Source organism: Rhipicephalus microplus, chromosome 9 (genome assembly GCF_043290135.1).
Source record: "Rhipicephalus microplus isolate Deutch F79 chromosome 9, USDA_Rmic, whole genome shotgun sequence".
Taxonomy (NCBI): Eukaryota; Metazoa; Arthropoda; class Arachnida; order Ixodida; family Ixodidae; genus Rhipicephalus; species Rhipicephalus microplus.
Window position 1 is genome coordinate 1,035,347 of NC_134708.1, and position 19,684 is coordinate 1,055,030.

The 19,684-nt window shown below is 45.8% G+C and overlaps 1 protein-coding gene across 2 annotated transcripts in view; it reads left to right on the top strand.

The window, feature by feature from the left end:
* The window catches only part of LOC119163317 (putative ATP-dependent RNA helicase DDX43), a 244,512-nt gene that overhangs the window by 177,261 nt on the left and 47,567 nt on the right, over positions 1-19,684 (top strand). Inside the window, exons 12-13 of one of the 2 annotated variants that reach the window (XM_037415282.2) lie at positions 14,925-14,984; positions 15,048-15,115. In XM_037415282.2, the coding sequence (XP_037271179.2) occupies positions 14,925-14,984; positions 15,048-15,115 (128 nt within the window). The remainder of the gene's footprint in view (positions 1-14,924; positions 14,985-15,047; positions 15,116-19,684) is intronic. The other variant, XM_037415283.2, reaches the window with a different exon arrangement.

Consider the following 19,684-nt stretch of genomic DNA (forward strand, 5'->3'; position numbering starts at 1 on the left):
AGTCGTAACAAGATGTGAAGGCTCCAGACTGGGTGTACGGTCCCGCACAAGGCTTTCCTGCATCTGGTTGCAGGCTCCAGCACCTCATCCAGTGTCGCAATGTGAAGACAGAGATCATATTGAACAGGTGGAGAAAGCAGCAGCAGGTCAGTATTTTTATTTACCGCTCGCCAGAGAGTTCCTCTTCTTTCTCATCATTGCTTTCTGCATAAAAGCATGCAGATGCGTGTATGCTCTGTCGTCTTCGTCTTCCTGGCAGCACGCACACTGCAATATGCACCGGGCAATATGCACATGGGCATATGCACCGGGCATGTGTCGTTCCTTCAAGTTCTGCTGCAAGTTGTTGTCGTGTGCTCGTCTGCCGACAAGGCCACTTGGGGGTACTGACGCTGATTTGCGACGAATGTGCGCTCATTATTTGTAATTCGTCGTATGACAAAGCGATGTTTTCCGGCTTGTCTAGATTGAGTTACACGTAGATGTCGCAGACCGAACTCGCGCACTTGCTCATCAATTTCAAAACTGCAAGAGCAGCAAGATGTTAGTTTCCTTTCAGGCAAGATTGCCACTTTTTCGAGTGGAGACCGCAGCACAATATGTTCATTGTTGTGAGCGTGTCATTAAAAGCACTCTACTTGTTGCCAGTAGCCTCCATTGCGCGGGAGGCGAGCATGTTCACTGTGAACAGATTGATTTTCTGTTGGTTGTCGACGCGCGGTGAACTGCACTCTGACGACCCCTGCACTTCGTGAGCCCCTCCTTCGTGAACGTCATATTCTACTAACCGTGGAGCAAGTTCTTAGCCTCCTTGGTGACGCAATAGTTTTTTCAAAGCTTGATGCGAGTGCAAGCTTCCAGCAGGTTATGCTCTCAGCTCATTCCCAAGACCTCACGACGTTCATTACCCCATATGGCCGCTACTGCTTTTGCTGGCTCCCCTTTCGCATGAGCTTTGCGCCTGAATACTTCCAAAAACAGATGTCAAGAATTCTAGAAGGCCAAAATGGAGTCGCCAATGACATAACATCCTGGTTTATGGATGCACCCGCCAAAAGCACAATGCTAGACTGAGCCAGGTGCTATCCCACCTTGCAAAAGCAGGCATCACACTGAACCAGGACAAATATCGTTTTGGGGTATCTGAGGTCTCCTTCCTCGCAGCTGTCATCTCAGCAGAGGGTATCAGGCCAGATTCAAGCAAAATCGAAGCAGTCAAAACCATCCAAGCTCCAACTGACGTCGCTGGCGTTAGAAGACTTCTGGGAATGGTGAATCATCTCGATAGATTTTTACCACACATCTTGGACGTCACAGCATGCATCAGAGCTTTATTGAGCAAGTCCGCAAGTTTGGTGAGGCAGCATGAACAAAAGGCTACATTCGAGAAAATTAAGGAACTTTTGACATCAGACAGGTGCATGGCTAGGTACTGCCGTACACCACTACAGTGTCTGCAAACGCCAGCTCGTTCAAACTCAGTGCAGTCTTGCTACAGATGCAACCCTCGGGAGAGCGCCACACAGTCGCATTTGCTTCGAGGTCACTGAGATCGAACAGCGTTACAGCCAGACAGAAAAAGAAACTTTGGCAACAACATGAGCTATCTAAAGGTTTGACGAGTTTGTCCGCGGCATCAACTTCAACATCGAGGCTGACCACTTGCCGCTCAATTCACTCCTGGGCACGATGGAGCTGGACGTGTTGCTGCCTCGTATTCGGAGACTACGACTTAAGACAATGCAATACCGATTTTGCATGGTACGCATGCCGGAAAAACTGCTATCGAAAGCAGATACTTTGTCTCGCATCGTCAAGGCATCCGCTCCTCTAGACACAGTGGAACACTTCTCAGCACAAGTCGTCAGCTGCACATCAGATGTCTTGCCATTGAGCCATAAAGACATACGACGGGCACAAGAGTCCGATGGAGAGTGCAAAGCTCTCATTTCCTTCTGCCAGCAGGGTTGGCCACAGAAGTCAGAGATGCCTCTGCACCTTTTAAAGTACGCCTCTGAGGTAGACGAGTTCTCAGACTGCGATGGTGTATCGCTCAAAGGAGGCCCCCATATGATCATTCCTTCGGCCTGCGGTCTTGATACTGTTGCACGAAGGTCATCAGGGCATCAACAGGACCAAAGCACTAGCTCGGGAGTCATTTTGGTGGCCAGGCATCTCTGTAGACATCGTCTCTCGTTGCCGATTGCAAACAGTGTGCCTCTACCCGCGTGAACCCTGCATAGCCCGTGGTCTTACGTCCCTGGAAATTTCTTGGAATGGACTTATACCACCTCGATGGCCAGATGTTCATTCTAGTGGTAGACTATTGCTCGAGGTTTTCTGAGGTGGTTATCCTGAGAAGCACGACAGCTCAGGCAGTTATCGATGCTCTCAAAAGCATCTTTGCCAGACACGAAATCCCGCAAGAGGTCAGGTCAGACAATGGCCCACCGTTCTTGTCGTGCAAATGTGCATCATTTGCAGCATTGTACGGCTTCAAACATGCGACCAGTAGTCCACACTACGCTCAATCGAACGAAGAGGCAGAGAGGATGGTTCGAACAGTCAAGGACCTGTTTCGAAAGTCTAGCGACTCTTATCTGACCCTGCTCAGCTATCGGGATACTCCTGGAGTTGATGGCTTCAGCCCAGCCAAGCTGTTGATGGGACGCCAACTCAGAATCAAGGTCCTGAAACAAGAATCGAAGCTACGTTCTAACTGGCCATCGGGAAAAGACGTCGCCACCAAGGATGCAGCTTACAAGCGGAAGCAGACAGACAACTTCAACGCTCATCACAGAGCATGAGACCTGCCACCACTTCAAACCGGTCAGCGCGTCTGGGTGCGACCCAAGAAAGTGCAAGGTACAGTCCTCAGTCCAAGGCAAAGGCCACGAAGCTACGTGATTGAGACACAGTGAGGTGGAGTTTTTCAACGCAACCGCCATCACCTAGTGCCTTTTACACCTGCTGCCGCCAGAGATGAACCACCGCAGACAGATGCACAGCAACCACCACCACCGCAGCATGTTCCCGCTCAGGAACTTGGCCTGCTGACCTCGCACAATCATTAACCTACCGCGGCCAGTGGGCGCAACGGTCTCCTGTGGCCAGGGACAGCAGTTTGATGAAAACACGTTACGGCCGACGCCTTGTTCAGCCGGGCCATCTGAATTTGTAAAACCCTTTGTGTCAGACTTTCTCCATCCTTCCACTAGACATTTTATGCTGCGAATCAAGGGCGGAGATGTAGAGGTCGCCACCTTTCAGTGCTTTGATTAGGCTGCCATCGGAGCGTGGCGCCTCCTGTACCTTCTGTGTATGTCTATACATGTCGGTCCCAATAAATGCGGGGAGCCCCAGTTTTGTTCGAGGAGCCAGCTTGTGCGTGCCGGTCCTTGCGTGCCTGTGCCTTTACGGCACTAACCATAGGTTAGTGCCGCAGGACAAAGCATAGGTTGGCGAACTCTCCCATGAGTCGTTCCAGTCAGTCTCTCTCAGAATCTGAGAGAGTACAGGTGAGTAATGTTTTGGTGAGTTTTGGTGAGTAATGTTTTGGTGAGTGCCGCACCATTACGGAGCAAGTAGATGACATGCTTCAACGCGAAGTCATACAGCCTTCTCAAAGCCCTTGGTCATCACCTGTCGTACTGGTAAAGAAAAAATATGGCACCATTCGATTTTGCATTTATTATTGCCACTTAAGCAAGATTACAAAAAAAGAAGTAAAGATGTTTACCCGCTATCAGAAATAGACAATGCGCTTGACTGTGTACAAGGCACCGAGTACTTTACGTCCTTGGACAGGCGTTCTGCACCTGGCACAACTGGCATGCTTTCGGAGCAGCGTAAAAACCCATACCTAGCCTTGTTATTTGACTTCCTTACCGATTTCTCTGCTTTCCCTTCCACGAGAGCGCTTTGTCGTCAAGCAGTCCACTTTTCCGTACGAGACAACAGTCTGCAACTACATGCCAAGTGGTTGAAAGTGGCTCCTTGCTGTCCCTAGTCAAATGTGCTCCGACATCTGCGTGAATTTTCATGCAGATTCCGAAAGTGCTCATGCCGGAGTCCAAAAAAAAACTCCTAAAGGCTGCGTCAGCGATATTACTAGTGAGGAATGTATCGCTTTTTGCAGAAGTGCATTGCCTTGCACTACTTGCCAACAAAACAAGGCACCTCTGCACCACTTCACTGGCATGTTACAGCCGCTTCCATGCCCGGCTCGCCCATTTGACCATGTAGGTATCAACCTCTATGGCCCCCTCCCATTAGTTGCTCTGGAAACCGGTGGAATATTGTTGACGATGATCTGACACGCTATGCTGAGACTGCAGCTCTACCAGCAGCGACCGTGCACAAAGTTGCACTCTTAATTTTCCGCAGCTTCATTCCTTCTATGGTGCTTCACGGGAACTACTCAGTAATAGGGGTCGTGTGTTCTTTTCTGAAGTTGTTCAAGCTATCCTTGCTGAAAGCAACATCTTCTACTGCAAATCTACCGCATACCATCCACAGACAATGGTCTCACCGAGGGGGTTCACCGCACACTTAGCGACATTTCCTCCGATTACACTAACTGGGATGCTGTACTACCTTTTGTTACGTTCGCTTACAACACCGCGACGCAAGCGATTGCCAACTTTTCCCTGTTCTTTCTGTTGTACGGCCGCCAACCTTCCCACCCACTGGACACCATACTCTCGTACCGCCCTGATGCATCTGAGACCTCTCCACTTTCTGAAGTCGCCAGATTCGCTGAAGACTGCTGCCAATTGTCTGACAAGTGAGGCTCAAGGTCGACAAAAAACTCGACATGACGATGTTCATCAACCAGCTCCTACATTTCGTGCTGGCTTCCTTGTGTATCTTTGGGTGCTCCTACATGTCCCTGGCCTTTTTCCCGAACTTCTGGTGCGGTACCATGGTTCGTACGGTGTCATTGATGCGATCTTGCTGGTGAATTACAGCGTCAACCCAGATTTGCGCCGTCGAAGACAAAAGACCGTACATGTCGACCCTCTCGAACCCTACTACAACCCCCTCATGCCTACTACCTCAGTCACCAGGATCGCTACTCTTCACACCAGGGGTGTAGTAGTGAAGCATATGCACCAACGCTTGTGCGCCTTCCAAAGAGGGCAAAAAGCTCTGCGCTCTGTTTGCGCAAAAATTTGTGCCGCTTTTGCCAGCCTTGCCGTATGGCCCTTTTCTGTTGCGACCTCATTTCGTCTTCTCTGGTTAAATGAGCCTCATCACAAACAGTATATAATGTTTCGATACACTCTGCGATGCATTTAATATGCAGCGTAAATCGTTCCGAAACTCAGAAACTCAAATGGATGATTCTGCGGGGATTAGCAGACTGTCGCACCATCTGGGAGCGGCAATACAAAACACCAAATTGCCACCCTATCTGCTCTCATCGCAGGCTGCTCAACATGGCACGCAATACTAGCGTTGTTACTGCAGTAGCCTTGGCTTGAATGGCACTACTATTAGCTGTTATCGCTTTGCAAAGGTGTAATCAAATATTTGTGTCATGAGTTAAGGAGAGGCACCAGACGCGTGCCGAACACCGAGGTGCGGCAGGTGTACACGAGGAGAGGAAAGTCACCCTAGTAAATGCGCACCAGCCACATCAACACAAGAGATTGATTGGAAAAAGGCTCGTCACATGCAACCTGAGCCGAGAAAAAAAATTCCAGAGGATAAATTGTGAAAAATTCCAGAGGATAAGCTGGCACTGTGAGTTGGGACACCGAGCTGTGGAGACGGGGGAAGCGAGCATCGCTATCGCGACAAGAGCAGCATGACCGTCCGTTCGGTTCTGAAGGATGCTGGCACAAGCAGCTTGGGAAGTGGCTGTCGACCTCGGAGATGGTACCGAGTGAGGCTGCCCGGACTTGCTGCACCCTGCCCAGAAGTTCCCGGTTGGCTTGCACTTTCGCCACATTGCAAGGGAGCAGCCTACACCAGTCAGCCGAGTGGCCGCGTCGGTGAGGGAGTCCTTGATGAGCGGAGCATAGTGAGGCCGAAAATGGAAACAAGGATCGAGACACCGGCAATACAGACAAGTGGATTGTCAATTGGATGCGCGCTGACGCCGATGATGGCAAGGCGGTACCACTTCGTCGCCTTAGCACTGAGAGTGGCATATGAACAGTGAGAGTGTTCTAATATTGCGAGAGCGCATGAGAGCAGGTACCGAGACGCCATTTCGGCTAGGGACAGTTTAAGGCTTAAGGATTGAACTTGTCTTGGATGGGAGTTAGTTGCAACCTTCTTGATTATTGTGTTTGTGTTTATTTTTGGGAGTGAATTTTGAGTGCCAGATTATCGTTTGTTGTTTTGTTTGATGCGAGAAAGTGTGTTTGACTTGCCACACTCATCTCTCTCACGTATCTCTCTCATCCAACACTTCGCAAGTGCTGTCGCGGTAAAGTCTGTGACATTTAATTGGCGAGCCTCTGCCATGATTTTCCCCTTGTGCAGCCCAGTCACAATATCGTCGGGGGTTGCAAGCATGGACTGCGAGAAGATACTGAGAGTCATTCGTGAGCGATAGCTTATTAAGGAACAAGGCGTAGAGTTCATTGAGGAAGAGAAAGAACGGCTTCGACAAGAAATTGAGGCAAAACTAGATTTTTATGTGCGAGAAAAATAGGAACTCGAGTGCCTACAAGACTGGCACTAGCCAAAATTAGGTGGAATGAGAGAAGTCTTATAGAGGCTCCATCAGGAGATTTCAGTGTGCCTGATCATCAGAGTTCTATTGCCAGTGAGCAAAAGGGTAGGGAGCACGCTAGTTGTGCTAATGAGACGAGCCTTTTAAGTGGATAGTGCAAGTAAAAGAGCACAAACATTGCAGATTGTACTAGCAAGACAACAGATGCCACGGATGTTGAAGAGGGCGCAGAGAGAGAGAAAGCGACACCTACAGTCAACAAACAGGTAGGGCATAGCGCTTCGTTGACGAGCCCGAATAGCAAAGAAAGAAGCACGTAGGCAATGCTAAACAAAACGCCAGCGAGGTGTATGATGAGAGTAATTTCTGAGACTCACGTGGTAAAACGCGAAAAAGTAAATAAATCGCAGACACCCCCAAAGATATTGGAAAGTGGAGGCAAATATCAGGATGGTGGTAACATCGATATTGTTGCAACTGGTAGACGCGCAAGTCCAAAATAATGTTGGAAGAACGCATAAAGTGGATTTCAGAGATTTTGAAAGAAAGGGGATGGTGAAGGATAGGACTTGACCTGGGAAAGTTGGTTTGGAGACGCGTCGAGTGAATATTGACAGTGAGATCGGCTTTAGTGAGCATTCGAGAGGATGGATAGCTGGCAGTAGGCATAGAAAAAAACTAAAAAAGACGTGGAATGTGAAAAAGCACGAACTCAAACTAGCTGTGTGCAATCGGTAAATGCTTTTGTAGCAAAAAGATTTTTTACAGGTATTGAAAATTCTACCGGTTGTACAGAAATTGTACAGATTGTTGAGTATTGTGTGCAGTTACTTTTGTTAGTGTACCCATATAGCGTAAGATGAGGAACTGATGGACATGTGAAAGGTCGAGTGTAGTGTTTCATGCATTTTGGTGAAGGTGTGTGATAGTGTGGCATTGTGTCAAGTAAATATCAGTGAAGACGTGCGGCGAGGGAAGGTGACGGGCCATCCCGCGCACGTTTGGTCACAAGTCAGGACACCAACGTAAGAATAGAAGACCGAAACCAAGAAAGAAGAACTAGGTGCAGCCTTGCATACATCATATGGAAAACAGGAATAAGCAGTCTTTTGTGAAAAAAAAAAATTGCAGCATATCCATGGACTGAATGATGATTAGTAGGGCGAAGCGTCCGTCCACCCGTGGCGTTCGTGTATTCGTCCGTCTGTCCAACCGTGGCTCCAAGTCCCCGGTGAAACGTGCACAACTTGCATTGAAGAGATTCTAAAATTGTGCAAGTCTGTAGACCATCACATTAAAGGAGATCTAAAAGTTGGACATCTCCTCAAAAGTATTGCTAAAGATGCTACAATTTCCTCATAGGCAAAGACACCTTGGTGTCTGTAGTGGACATAATCCAACATTGTTGCACGTTTAAAACACTGAAGGCTAGGTACATCACTCCTACTAAATTTGGTGGAATCGCCAGCATCATCACCGTTGCAAGTGACAACGTCGTTCTAACATCATTCTGTGATGTTGCCTCAATGATCGGACAAATCATGCGCAAAGAACTTGGGTGACGTGATGCTGTCACCCCGCCGAGGACACACGCTAGCGGTGCCTCCCCGCCGCATTGTGTGCTGCCATTGATTGCACACTATAAAATGTGCCTCAATTAAGAGCACCGGAGTTTCCAAGTGACAACCTACATCGTTGCCAAGGTTTCCAGAACGCCTCCAGCCAACCACCTACAATGATATCTTCGTGGGAAGGTCATGGGTGCATGGCACCTCATGGCATGTTTGGTGATGTGGGTGAGGCCCCTGTGTGTTATAACTGTGGTTTCCGTGAAAATGTGGCTCGATTCTTTGTTCAGAGGCATCGCCCCCAACAGCGCTACTACGAGGTACCATCAGCTTCTTCTTGACAAAACAGCTGGCACGATAGTATGCGCTCGACGCCGGACGCTACGTTGGGGACGGCTTCAGCAAATCACCCGCAGTGACACACATGTGAGACACAATTTCCACCAGAGTTTCTGCTGTGACTCGCCTTGCGCCGTGCGAATCTTGACACCCCCTGTAGCATGCCGTCACTGTTAACCATCCCCAGGTCAATGCGTCACCTCCGCACTGCCAGAAAACTAGGTGGTGCGGCTAATGGAGTTGAAATTGCTGAACATTTTTCACTACATACACTATGCCTCCACCCATTTTTATGATTCAAAATAAGCTCCCCATGCTTATTGATAGGCTGTCTATGATGGCTTTAATAGACACTGGAGCAGCTTTTTCAGTGATGAGTTTTAAACTTTGAATTGTGGCTACGACATAAAGTGATGTTTCACTCGGACAGTTGTGCAACAATTCGTGCAGTGAGCGAAGAGACGCTGTGCCCTATCGGCGAGTGTGTTAGTGTTACTTTGGGCGACAAGGTGTTCGAGGCAGGATTCGCTGTCCTGGCCAGCCCCACCCATGACGTCATCCTGGGAATCGATTTTTTACACGTGTGGTGCAACTATAGATTGCAGTGCTGGCTAGATTATGCTATCGGCATTTACTGACGATCCCAAGCGCTGCGAAAGATCCATCACAATCATTGAGGATGTTCTCTTGCTGCCCAACTCGATTAAAAATGTTCGCGTTGACGCCTCTGCCTCGGACGCCGGCACATTTGATTTTTTTGTGCATCCCATTTTTCTGAATTTCGCCAAGAAAAATGTGCTCGCGGCACATTGTGTTCTTCTCATCAGTGACGGGCAATCGGCCTTATGGGTGTTAAATTATTATACTGAACCTGTCATGCTACCCCATGGATTGCGACTCGCCCTCTTCGAACAAAATAAGAACAGTTTCATAGCATCTTTAAGCAACGAGAGCGTAGATCATATCCGTGCAGTGCATTTTACAAAAGCCAACTTTCGATGTATGGTAAACAAGTCGCTGTTATCAGAAAAACGTCAAGCTTTATTCAAAGTCCTTGTGAAGCTTGCTACTATATTTGACTTTGCACAGAATGAAGAGCAAATAAGTGTACCCAAGTCGCGAACTTGTCACGGTATTTGCTCTCTCTATCCGGCAGAAACCTTATCTTGTCTAATCTGCAGAGCGCAAGGTCATTTCTGAACAGGTAAAAGAAATGTTAAAGAAAAGAATTATCCAAGAGTCGTGTAGCCCTTGAGCTGCCCCTGTGATTCTTGTCTGGAAGAAGGACGGTACATGGCTATTCTGCGTGGACTACAAATGCCTCAACTTGGTTACTAAAAAGGATGTCTACCCATTTCACAGGATTGATGGCACCATTGATTGTTTACATTTTGCATCGTACTTCTCTTCCATGGATTTGAGATCTGGCTATTGGCAATCCCCCATGCATCCATGATAAAGAAAAAATGGCCTTCGTAACCCCAGATAGTCTATTTGAATTCAATGCAACGGTTCTTGGCCGATGCAACAAGCCAGCCATGTTTGAGCGCTTCATGGACACTACATTATGTGGACTTGAAGGGACCCTGAAACGGTTTTGACGATTTTTTAAACACATTGGGCCGGTAGACCAAGTCCCAAGGGTAATTTAGAGACCATTTGAGCTCTCTGCGTAAACTGTGTAATTTATTACAATGCTTTAAAGCTGCAAATCGCTTCAGATCGCTGCGACTCAGTTAAACGCATTTTCAAACGCCCATACACCAAGCGAGACGCTCTGTCCCACTGATGTCATCGTTTTCAGTTGATCTGATTGGCTGTGGAACGCGTAGCACAGTCTGCCGGTATCGTATCGGTAGCAGAATTTATGCGTATGCGGTCTCACGCCACGTCGTGAAGGTGGAGCTTAGCCCCGAGCGCTTGAAGGAAGAGTTGAGGGCAGTGGAGGGTGAAAGGCAGAGTGGAGGAGGAGGGTACTTTTTTAGTACTCGTAGCTCTGTTAATAATGGGTGTTTCTATTGAACTCTTGTGCCAATGATTTGCTCCAGTAGTGGTCTAATAAAAAACGGAATGGGAAAAACCGTTTCGGGGACCCTTCAAGTGGGAAGTTTGTCTTTGTTACCTGGATGACATCTTTATTTTTGGCCGTACATTCGATGAGCACAACCGTCGTCTCACCTGCCTTGAGAGAGCAAAGCTCATCTTGACCTCTAAGTAGTGTCATTTCGGCAACTGTGAAACTCTGGTTCTCGGTCACCAGGTTGACAAACATGGCGTTCGACCCAACCCTCAGAAAGCCGTTGCTGTCAGCAGCTTCAAACAACCTCAGTCTGTACAAGAGTTTTGAAGCTTCTTGGGCTTATGCTCGTACTTCTGTTGCTTCGTGCCTAAGTTTACCGACCTTGCTTACCCTACTCAACAAGGACGCGTCTTTTTGGTGGTCAGCAGATTGAGAGTCATCATTTTCGCAAATAAAGTTTGTTCTTACATCAGGGCCTGTACTTTCACCACTATCACCCATCTGCTGCCAAAGAAGTTCATACTGACGCCAGTGGTGTAGGTATCGGCGCCGTCGTGGCTCAACGCCACGTCGTTGCCTATGCCAGTCGCTGTTTAAGTAAACCGGAGCGCAACTACACTGTCTCAAAGCAGGAATGTCTCGCGTTCATATTTGTCATGCAAAAGTTTCACCTTTATATCTATAGACGCAGCTTTCCGATTATCACGGATCACCATTCTTTATTTTGGCTCACTGGACTACTGGACCCATCTAATCATCTTGCTTGATTCTTTATTTTGGCTCACTGGACTACTGGACCCATCTAATCATCTTGCTTGATTCTTTATTTTGGCTCACTGGACTACTGGACCCATCTAATCATCTTGCTTGTTGGGAGTTACAATTGCAAAAACATGACTTTGAAGTCTGCTACAAGAGCGGTTATCATCATGCTGATGCCGATTGCCTTTCACGGCCTTCCCTTCCAACAACCGAGTGTGACGTAAAGAACTTTGATCATTATTTGGCAGTAGTGGATGCTCCATTCCCTGACCATAACTTTTTGCGCAGGGCAACGCAGTGACAAAACGCTCGCTTCTTTCTTTATCTCCACAATGAATGGTCAGCGCAGTTTCGTCATAAAGGATGGTTTTCTTTACAAGATTAATTATTCCTGAGTAGGCCCCCATCCACTTCTAGTTGTGCCTAAAAGATTCAGACAACACGTACTTCGAGCAATGCACCAAGACCCAAAGTCTGGTCTTAAGGGTTTTGTCGCACACAAGAACGCTTCTTCTGGCCAAAGATGCGTAAAAGTGTGACTTTATACGTTGCCAGCTGGGAGCAATGTCAGCGCTACAAGCATCCTACGACCCCGCCACTTCATCTCATTGCACCCTTGGGTTCACTATTTGACGTCGTCGGTGTTGACCTGCTTGTTCTTTTTCATCGAACGGCAACCGATTGATTATTGTGGGCGTTGACCATCTCACAAGCTATGCCGAAAGTGCGTCAATTTTTCAAGTTTCACAGTTCATGCTGTCGCCATGGATTCCCACGTGTCATCATCAGTGGCGGCAGGCGGCAATTTGTTGCCTATGTAGTTGAAGACCTGCTTTGTCTTGTTTTGTGCCATTTTCGTCACATTACCCCATATCACCCACAGGCTAAGGGCCGTTCCACGCGCTTCCCGCACTGCCGCAACGCACGTGCCGGGACCCCTACCGCACGCAAGCGGGTCACAAATAAGCCAATTGGCGACGCTGCAAAGGGTGAAAGAGCGTCGCCAGTTGGCTTATTTGTCCCCCGCTTGCGTGCGGTAGGGGTCTCAACATGTGCGTTGCGGCTGTGTGGGTAGCGCGTGTAAAGGCCCTAATGGTTTAATGGAACAAACTAATAGGACTCGTCAACATGATTTTCCTATATGTTGATTCCGGACGCAAAACATGGGACATCATCTCACCATTTATAACTTTCGCCTACAACACTGCACAGCACGAAACAAAATACAGTTCATTTTATCTGCTCTACATACGCCAATCCCGGACAGCTCTTGACCTTATTCTTCCGTTTTCTGAGACAGATAACCTACTCTCGCCGAAACCATAGCACAAAAGAAGCCTGGTGCATTGCTTGTCTTCGAACTTTCGGTTCCCAGTAACGCTCTAAGAACCTTTACGACGCAAGTAACCGGCACATATTGCTTGAGAAAGGGGATTCGATGTGGCTTTGGCCGCGGCTTTGCAAGCACAGCCTCTGCCCAAAGTTTTGGGGCAACTACACTGGTCCGCTTGTTCACTTGGAATGTATCAGCAATGCCACATGCGTGATATCTCACTTGTGGCCAACTGGCCGCCACTCAAGCAATACCAATGTCGCCCATCTTGTCCATCTAAAACGTTTTCATCAATGCAACAAAAACCAACTCGCCCGGAGGGCATCGTCTGCAAGGGGGGAATTACTAAGATACTGAGGGGACGCGTGGAAAAAGAGAAGAACGAAGTTGGCTCGAGCGGCGATCTGCCCGATCTCTAGACTCTCGCATTCATCATCACCTGTAAATGAAGGCATCTCACCGTAACATTATATACACTTAAATTATAGTCAAGCATTTGTAGAATGCAGTGACTTACTCTACTTATGATGTGCACATCATTGTCACAATTGTCTTGGGAGTGCTTTCAACTGAGATGGATTGAAAGAGAGAGATAGATCGGATGCTGTGGTGGCAAAACAAACTTTTATCACACAACAAAAGGAAAGCTGGAAAAAACACATACGAACGCTCAAAATTCACTCAATAAGAAAACATGTGCATAATAAAATTAAACACGACTGTAATCCACTTCAAGTCCATCTCTAGCCCTAGCCAGAATCCAGCCAATATGGCGTCTCAGTCATTGTTTTTGCAGTTTGCCACGTAAACTCCATGACTTTGCTGTGTTGACAGTTCGTAAAGTCTGTCGTCAACGTCCTTTGCAAACTCCTAAATTCGCGTTTTTTTTTTTTTTTCTATTTAATAAGCCTCGTGTCCTCCTCACCAGTGTCCCGGTCCTTTTCGTTATCTCCAGCCTTGACAAGCTAAGCTCAACCGATGACTCTGATGACTGTGGTATGAGCCGCTACCATCATGGCGCAAAGTGGGAAAGCTGTAGGCCGACCAGGAACTCCTATGAAAAGGTGTGGCAATTCCGGGCAGCCTCACTCGGGTCTCCCAAGGTCAATAGCTACTCTCCGGGCCCCCTACACCAAGAACTTCAGAACCGGGCGGCTTCTGCTGAGTCACCATCGCGACACTGGCTTGCTTGATTTTCGCAGCTGCAAGCCCTCACAAAACAGTGACATTTTTTTTACTAGGACTTTCCCACCATGGCTCGGGTCACAGGCCACGAACTTTTCTCCAACCAGTCCCATACAAGAACGTGTTGTGTATGCACACTACGGGGCCTCGCGCACCCTTGCTGTATTCCTGCGATCGGCGTGCGTGTCATGCCCTTTTACTCATGACAGTCATCAGACCTTAGCCATGCACTTGGTTTCATTAAAACTGATGCCTCTGCTCTAACGTGAATGCCGTGCTTACATTGAACCATGAGCTACTTTTTGCATGCCAGTGTAGTCATGCCTGGTAAGCCCATGATAAGTGCACAACTTCTCAATAGTCTCTCCTCTCCCAAGTATATCATCTCTTTTATTCCCTTATTCTCCTCTCTCCTGTGTAGGGTAGCAAACTGGACTTAGTCTAGTTAACCTCCCCACATAAAAATCATTGTGAGGAAAGAACGGATGAGGACAGGAGCATGTGTTCTGTTTAGTTGCGCCCTCACTATGGTTTCTATGCCAAAGCACAACTCACCCAACAGTCAACTCTTTTCAATGTCCCTACCTTTCAGATCTTCTCTCTCTCTTTCTCTCATTTTACACAAAGACACCACCTCGTAAAAAGTTTCCACAATGTTTGGGATCTTCAATTTTTTTTACTCTTGAAACATAAACTTTGTGTTGAACAAACTTTTGATATAGCAAATTTTTTTTGCTTCTTGTTTAACACTTATATTATAAACATTTAGGATACAAATAGGAATTGAGGATTGTCTTTTATAACAAATGTAGTGCTTCAGAATAAGAAGGATGACAAACAACAAAACTGTAGCTAGACTGACTTCTGAATCAGCTGTTGTTTTGTGCAAGAACAACAGAAGATGTTACTATAATGTGACAAAGATAGAAGCTGCAATAGCAATACCCACAGTACGTAAATTTTTTCTTTGGTATAGTTAGGACTACAAAGTGTATAGTTATGTCAAGTGGTCATCCCCTGTACCTGCAGGCCGTGCACACAGTGACCCAGACTGTAGTCATCTGTGATGAGAATGAGAAGTTTCAAGAGGTAAGCTATCAAGCAATTTTATCATTTCAACTAATGGAAATTTTTTTCTTTTGACATCCACAGCTTCTTGCTTTTCTGGAGTCCATGCAGCCCGATGACAAAGTGATTGTTTTTGCAGACAAGAAGGTCATGTAAGTGCAATTCTTTCTTATGGAAGGTGTGATGTAGGGCAAGAAACTTTTTTCTGTATCTAGAGGTTTTCATGCTGATTTCAAATATGTAATTAGTTTTATAAGTTTTGCAGTTTCAGTTTTATGCCATGACAACGTGTAACATATAGTTGGTTTTGGGCTTACTTTTTATGCCACTAAACATTTACGGTTCTCGGCCATTAATGGCTCATATTGCTCTACATTAATTGTAGAATGCAAATAATAATCAATGAAGTGCGAATAAGACATTTTAGTGAACAAGAAAAATTATGTGAAAATGCTTAGAATCTTCAGCCCCTACTAATTTTTCTTTTTAGGTTAGCAATAATTGTAGATGATATGTCTTGAAGAAGGTATTAGCACCCTTCACAAGTAAAGGAATATGTGGGCAAAATTTTGTTCTGATCAGGCAATCAGAACTATCAAAAACATCATGTATAAACTCAAGAAGTTGCCCAAAAGTGAATCTTTAGAAAAACTTATTTTAAACGCATCAGTGAAAGATCATCTATGCAGAAAATACATGTTTTTTAAGGACGATAGTCATTCTTGGGGTACTTCGACGCAAAAATGTTGGTCTGTCTGTAAAATGATTTCTTCGGTCTTGACAGCTTGGCAATCATGGCTATTTTGAGCATGTGACTTTTTTGAATTCATGCAAAAAGCAATGGCAAGTGACCAGGTCCTTTTAGATGTTAGTAGCCATCTTGTGTTCTTTAGAAGTGAGCGACTTCGAGTTATTTCATATGTTTGTTGTGAAAGTAGAGAAACTGCACTTGCGAAAGTGAGTAAAAATGAATAATATGTAGTTTTATAAAGAAGATGTGTTTTTCCACTCACATCTCCCTTTAACTATTAAGCTTTCCTTTGCAATTAGTTAAGAAAACAAACTTTCTCGGTATCCACCTCAACAGTCAACTGAAGTGGCATATTCATCAAACAAGGCTATAACAAAAAGTTCCTGCTCAAGGCCGAAGCAATGAATGCAATAGCAACACATCGGGCTGGTATATAAAGTAAAGCTAGGAGATTTAGGAACCATACAAAATGTAGTGAACAAGGTCGACTGAATTTGAATTGGCAGTAATGCTGCAACCACAGTATCTAAATAGATGGTGTTGTGAATAGTTGACTACGTGACGTCTGACAGGGGGCGAAGTCCAAGTTTGGCATAGAGAAATGCGACAATCTACTTATTTTAATGTCAAGGTACATTAAAGTTGAAGTCGCCAATGACAATCGCTGGCACATCCGGTAGGCACACTGCTCGGAAGTTGCGCAGCAAGTTCATGACGTCAGTTCACAAGGTTCCTGGTGAAATGTACACTGTTGCAACGACGAAGCCAGCGCAAGCGTCACAACTCATCTGGGGCAGTGAGTTGAGTTTGTCTGTCTAAAGTGATAGTGGCGGTGCGCATTTCAGTGGAAACCGAATTCACTAGCATGACAAAACCAGCAACTTTCCGAACAGTCCTGGACTTCATGCAAGCAGTTTTTCCTGTTGCTTCATTGTGAAAGTGGAGCCAGAGACATTTTGGAATGCCCCTTTCATCTAACTGTATATGCTTCAGTGAACCCACTCCTCCATTGATTGGACACGTCAGTGTATCAGGAAAGCATGTATGACTTGTCCAAACAGTGCACACTTTGTTCAAAAATGTTTCCTTTTAAGTCTATTGACAGCAAGCCAGCAGTAAATGGTGTATATTAGTGTATATACATAGCCCGCCATTAGTGAGGTGAAAAGAATGAGCAAGGCCTAGTTGTTTAATGCAGCGCACTGGGAAGCGAGGGTCGATGGTTAGAATTTCCGGTGGGTGCCTTGAAGCTTTCTCTTCTGAATTATCTTTTTTTGCTATAAATATGTAAATGCATATACATATCGGGGACAAGACGAGGATCGCAAAAATCAGCCGAGAATGTCCATATAATTGCTATGGCAATAATATCCCAATATTATATAAACTGGGTTGCATTTTTTGGTCCCACATACTTCATATAAACTAGCCCCATCTTAATACGTAAGTGGAATAAAACAAAGATGTCGACCAAGGTAGAAGGCACACAAATTTAAAAAAAAATGGGAGCCTTGCTCACAACAATTCCAAACGGTGTAGCAGGCTCCTCTTACAAGCATGTTATCACTAGGGTATGCAAATACCGAACGGTAAGTTTCGAATCAAATACCGAATCGAATAAAAAAATTAACTTGAATATCGAACAACAAGTATATTTAAACGAAGCACGACTGTTTAATAATTCTCATGTAGAAAGAGCAGCAGTTGTACATGATCTGTGGTTGACTTCTCTTTCTGGGCCGTAACAATGTTACCAGCGGTCAAAAAAAATCTTTTCACTTCGTATACTTGTTATGGGAATGCCCATGTATCTCATGGCCATCTTGCACAATCCTGGGATGTGCTGCTTGCCTGTTTCTTTCCAGAATGGTAGAGGTCTTGATCCTTGCTGCAAGTGGGCTCTCGAAGGTACCGCTTAAAGTCCTCGATCTTGGCTGTTTCAGTGAAGTGTCTTCTTTCTGATGATGCTGCCAGCTTCTCGATGCTGTCCCAGATACTGCTGATGCGCTCTTTGGGAGCTGTAGGTGTTGACGCTTTAACACAGTCACATGATTCTTCTTTTGGAGGGAGCTGAAACTCAGTTCTTGTAAGCTCCAAGAGCCTTGTTTCCTGGAATGTTTCAGCACAGAAGAGGTTTTTAAAGGCGAACGGCAATTTTCTAAGGGCAGTAGATCTCACTGAAATTTGCTGAATATGTTCCTTCGCACATTTCCATCATTTATGCCAAATTACAGGTTTGAGAGGTGAATTTTAAAGATTCCCTCGAAACACTCCCCTGGCTTGCCAGAATTATCGGCAGCACTGTCTTGGTCACGTCATATTCGGCAAGTCAACAGAAACGCTTTTGGCATTGCTAACTTTGGCTACTGCAGAGTTTACTGTGCTGGCCACAATGCAACGGCGGCGGCATTGTTAGAGTGTACTAAAAGTGTTGAGTGGCAAAAAGACCGCGCCTCGCCGCCTGATCCCTTCCGCGTTGCCCACAGCGGCGGCGCTGCAGTCGAATAGTACTGAAAGAGCCGCGCCGCGGGCAGAAACTGCTATGCGCTTCGGCTCCTCCGTCGCGAGTTCTTGATGCAGATTTCTTCGCACCTACCCATCATTCATGTCTAGCACATGATGCCTTAGCCCTTGAAGTATGACACGCCCATCTACTGAATTTGAGCTCCACAGAATCTCTTGTGAGAGATCGAAAATAATTCAGAAAGGGTGTGTCTTATACTGATTTCTTCTCAACTCTTTCTTCGTGGGTTAGGCGTCTACAATATTCAGAATAACTGAGCTGATTTATTGGAAGATAGCTGTGCTCAGAAAGCTGGGAGATTAAAAAACAAATACTGTATTACACGCACGCAGAACCAGAAAGCCACAAGGAAAGAGGGGAGAGGAAGGGAATCTGAACCCCCTACACCATAAAATGTTTTGGTAATTTTACTTTTCAGGGTATACTAAAATAGTTACAGGCGTTCACTGCGACCACCAATTGCAAAATTAGGCGTTCTGCTGCACACTATACCCCTCAAAAAAAAAAAAAATCCTGGGTAGCCCTGCGCCAATAATTTACAGTTGGCGAAGCGGAACATAGCGTGTCTCTACAAATGCGCACAGTAGATGTCACCTTTTCGAGTATTAGGTCTCAAAACAAGTTTAAGTGTGTGTGTGTGTGTGTGTGTTTGTGTGTGTGTGCGTGCATGCGTGTGTTTACTGTGTACATATACAAGGAAGGTGAATTTCTCAAAACAAGATGCACCACTGCCTGCCTACACTTTTGATGCTTATTGATAGAACTACGCTTATAATACAAAACATCATCATAAACTTGCTCGCTTGCAATAGCGTTACGCCAATAGAATATTTGGAAAGCAGCCCAATATAAGCTGTCCATACAAAATGAGAACTGGTTACAACGAATTTACGCAGATTAACAGACGGGCTATATATACAATTGGCACTTTTTAATATGTTTGAGTGTTGTTTCTTTCAATAAGTTTAATATGTATTAAGTCTTTCGGAAAGCAATAATTATTATCTTCCACAAAACTGGCATTATAAAAAAAGAGTCGTCGCCAAATAATGTTGTGACAACGTTACTTACACTCGAGTTTCTCGTGAAACAATCGAGCGCATGTAGGCTCATATGAGAAACACTGTGCTTTGGATATCATAGAGACTGCTGACAAAACGAGTGCATGATTTAATTATAGTTTTGATACTTCTCCTCTCTTTGTAGTTCGCCAGTAGCCACCTATGATGTAACGCAGCTTAAAGCGCTGACTGAGCAAAGATCTAGGCGGATCCGTGCAAATTTCGATTGACATTTTTTTTTTTTTTTTTCTGGGTCGGCAGGTCTTTGAAACAGTAAATGTATCGACGCAATTTTGGCGTTCCTGCATATTTACTCATGCACCACGGCGCGTAGCAGGTGCGTCCACTGATAAAGGCTCAGAAACGCATCAAACGCGCCGAAAAC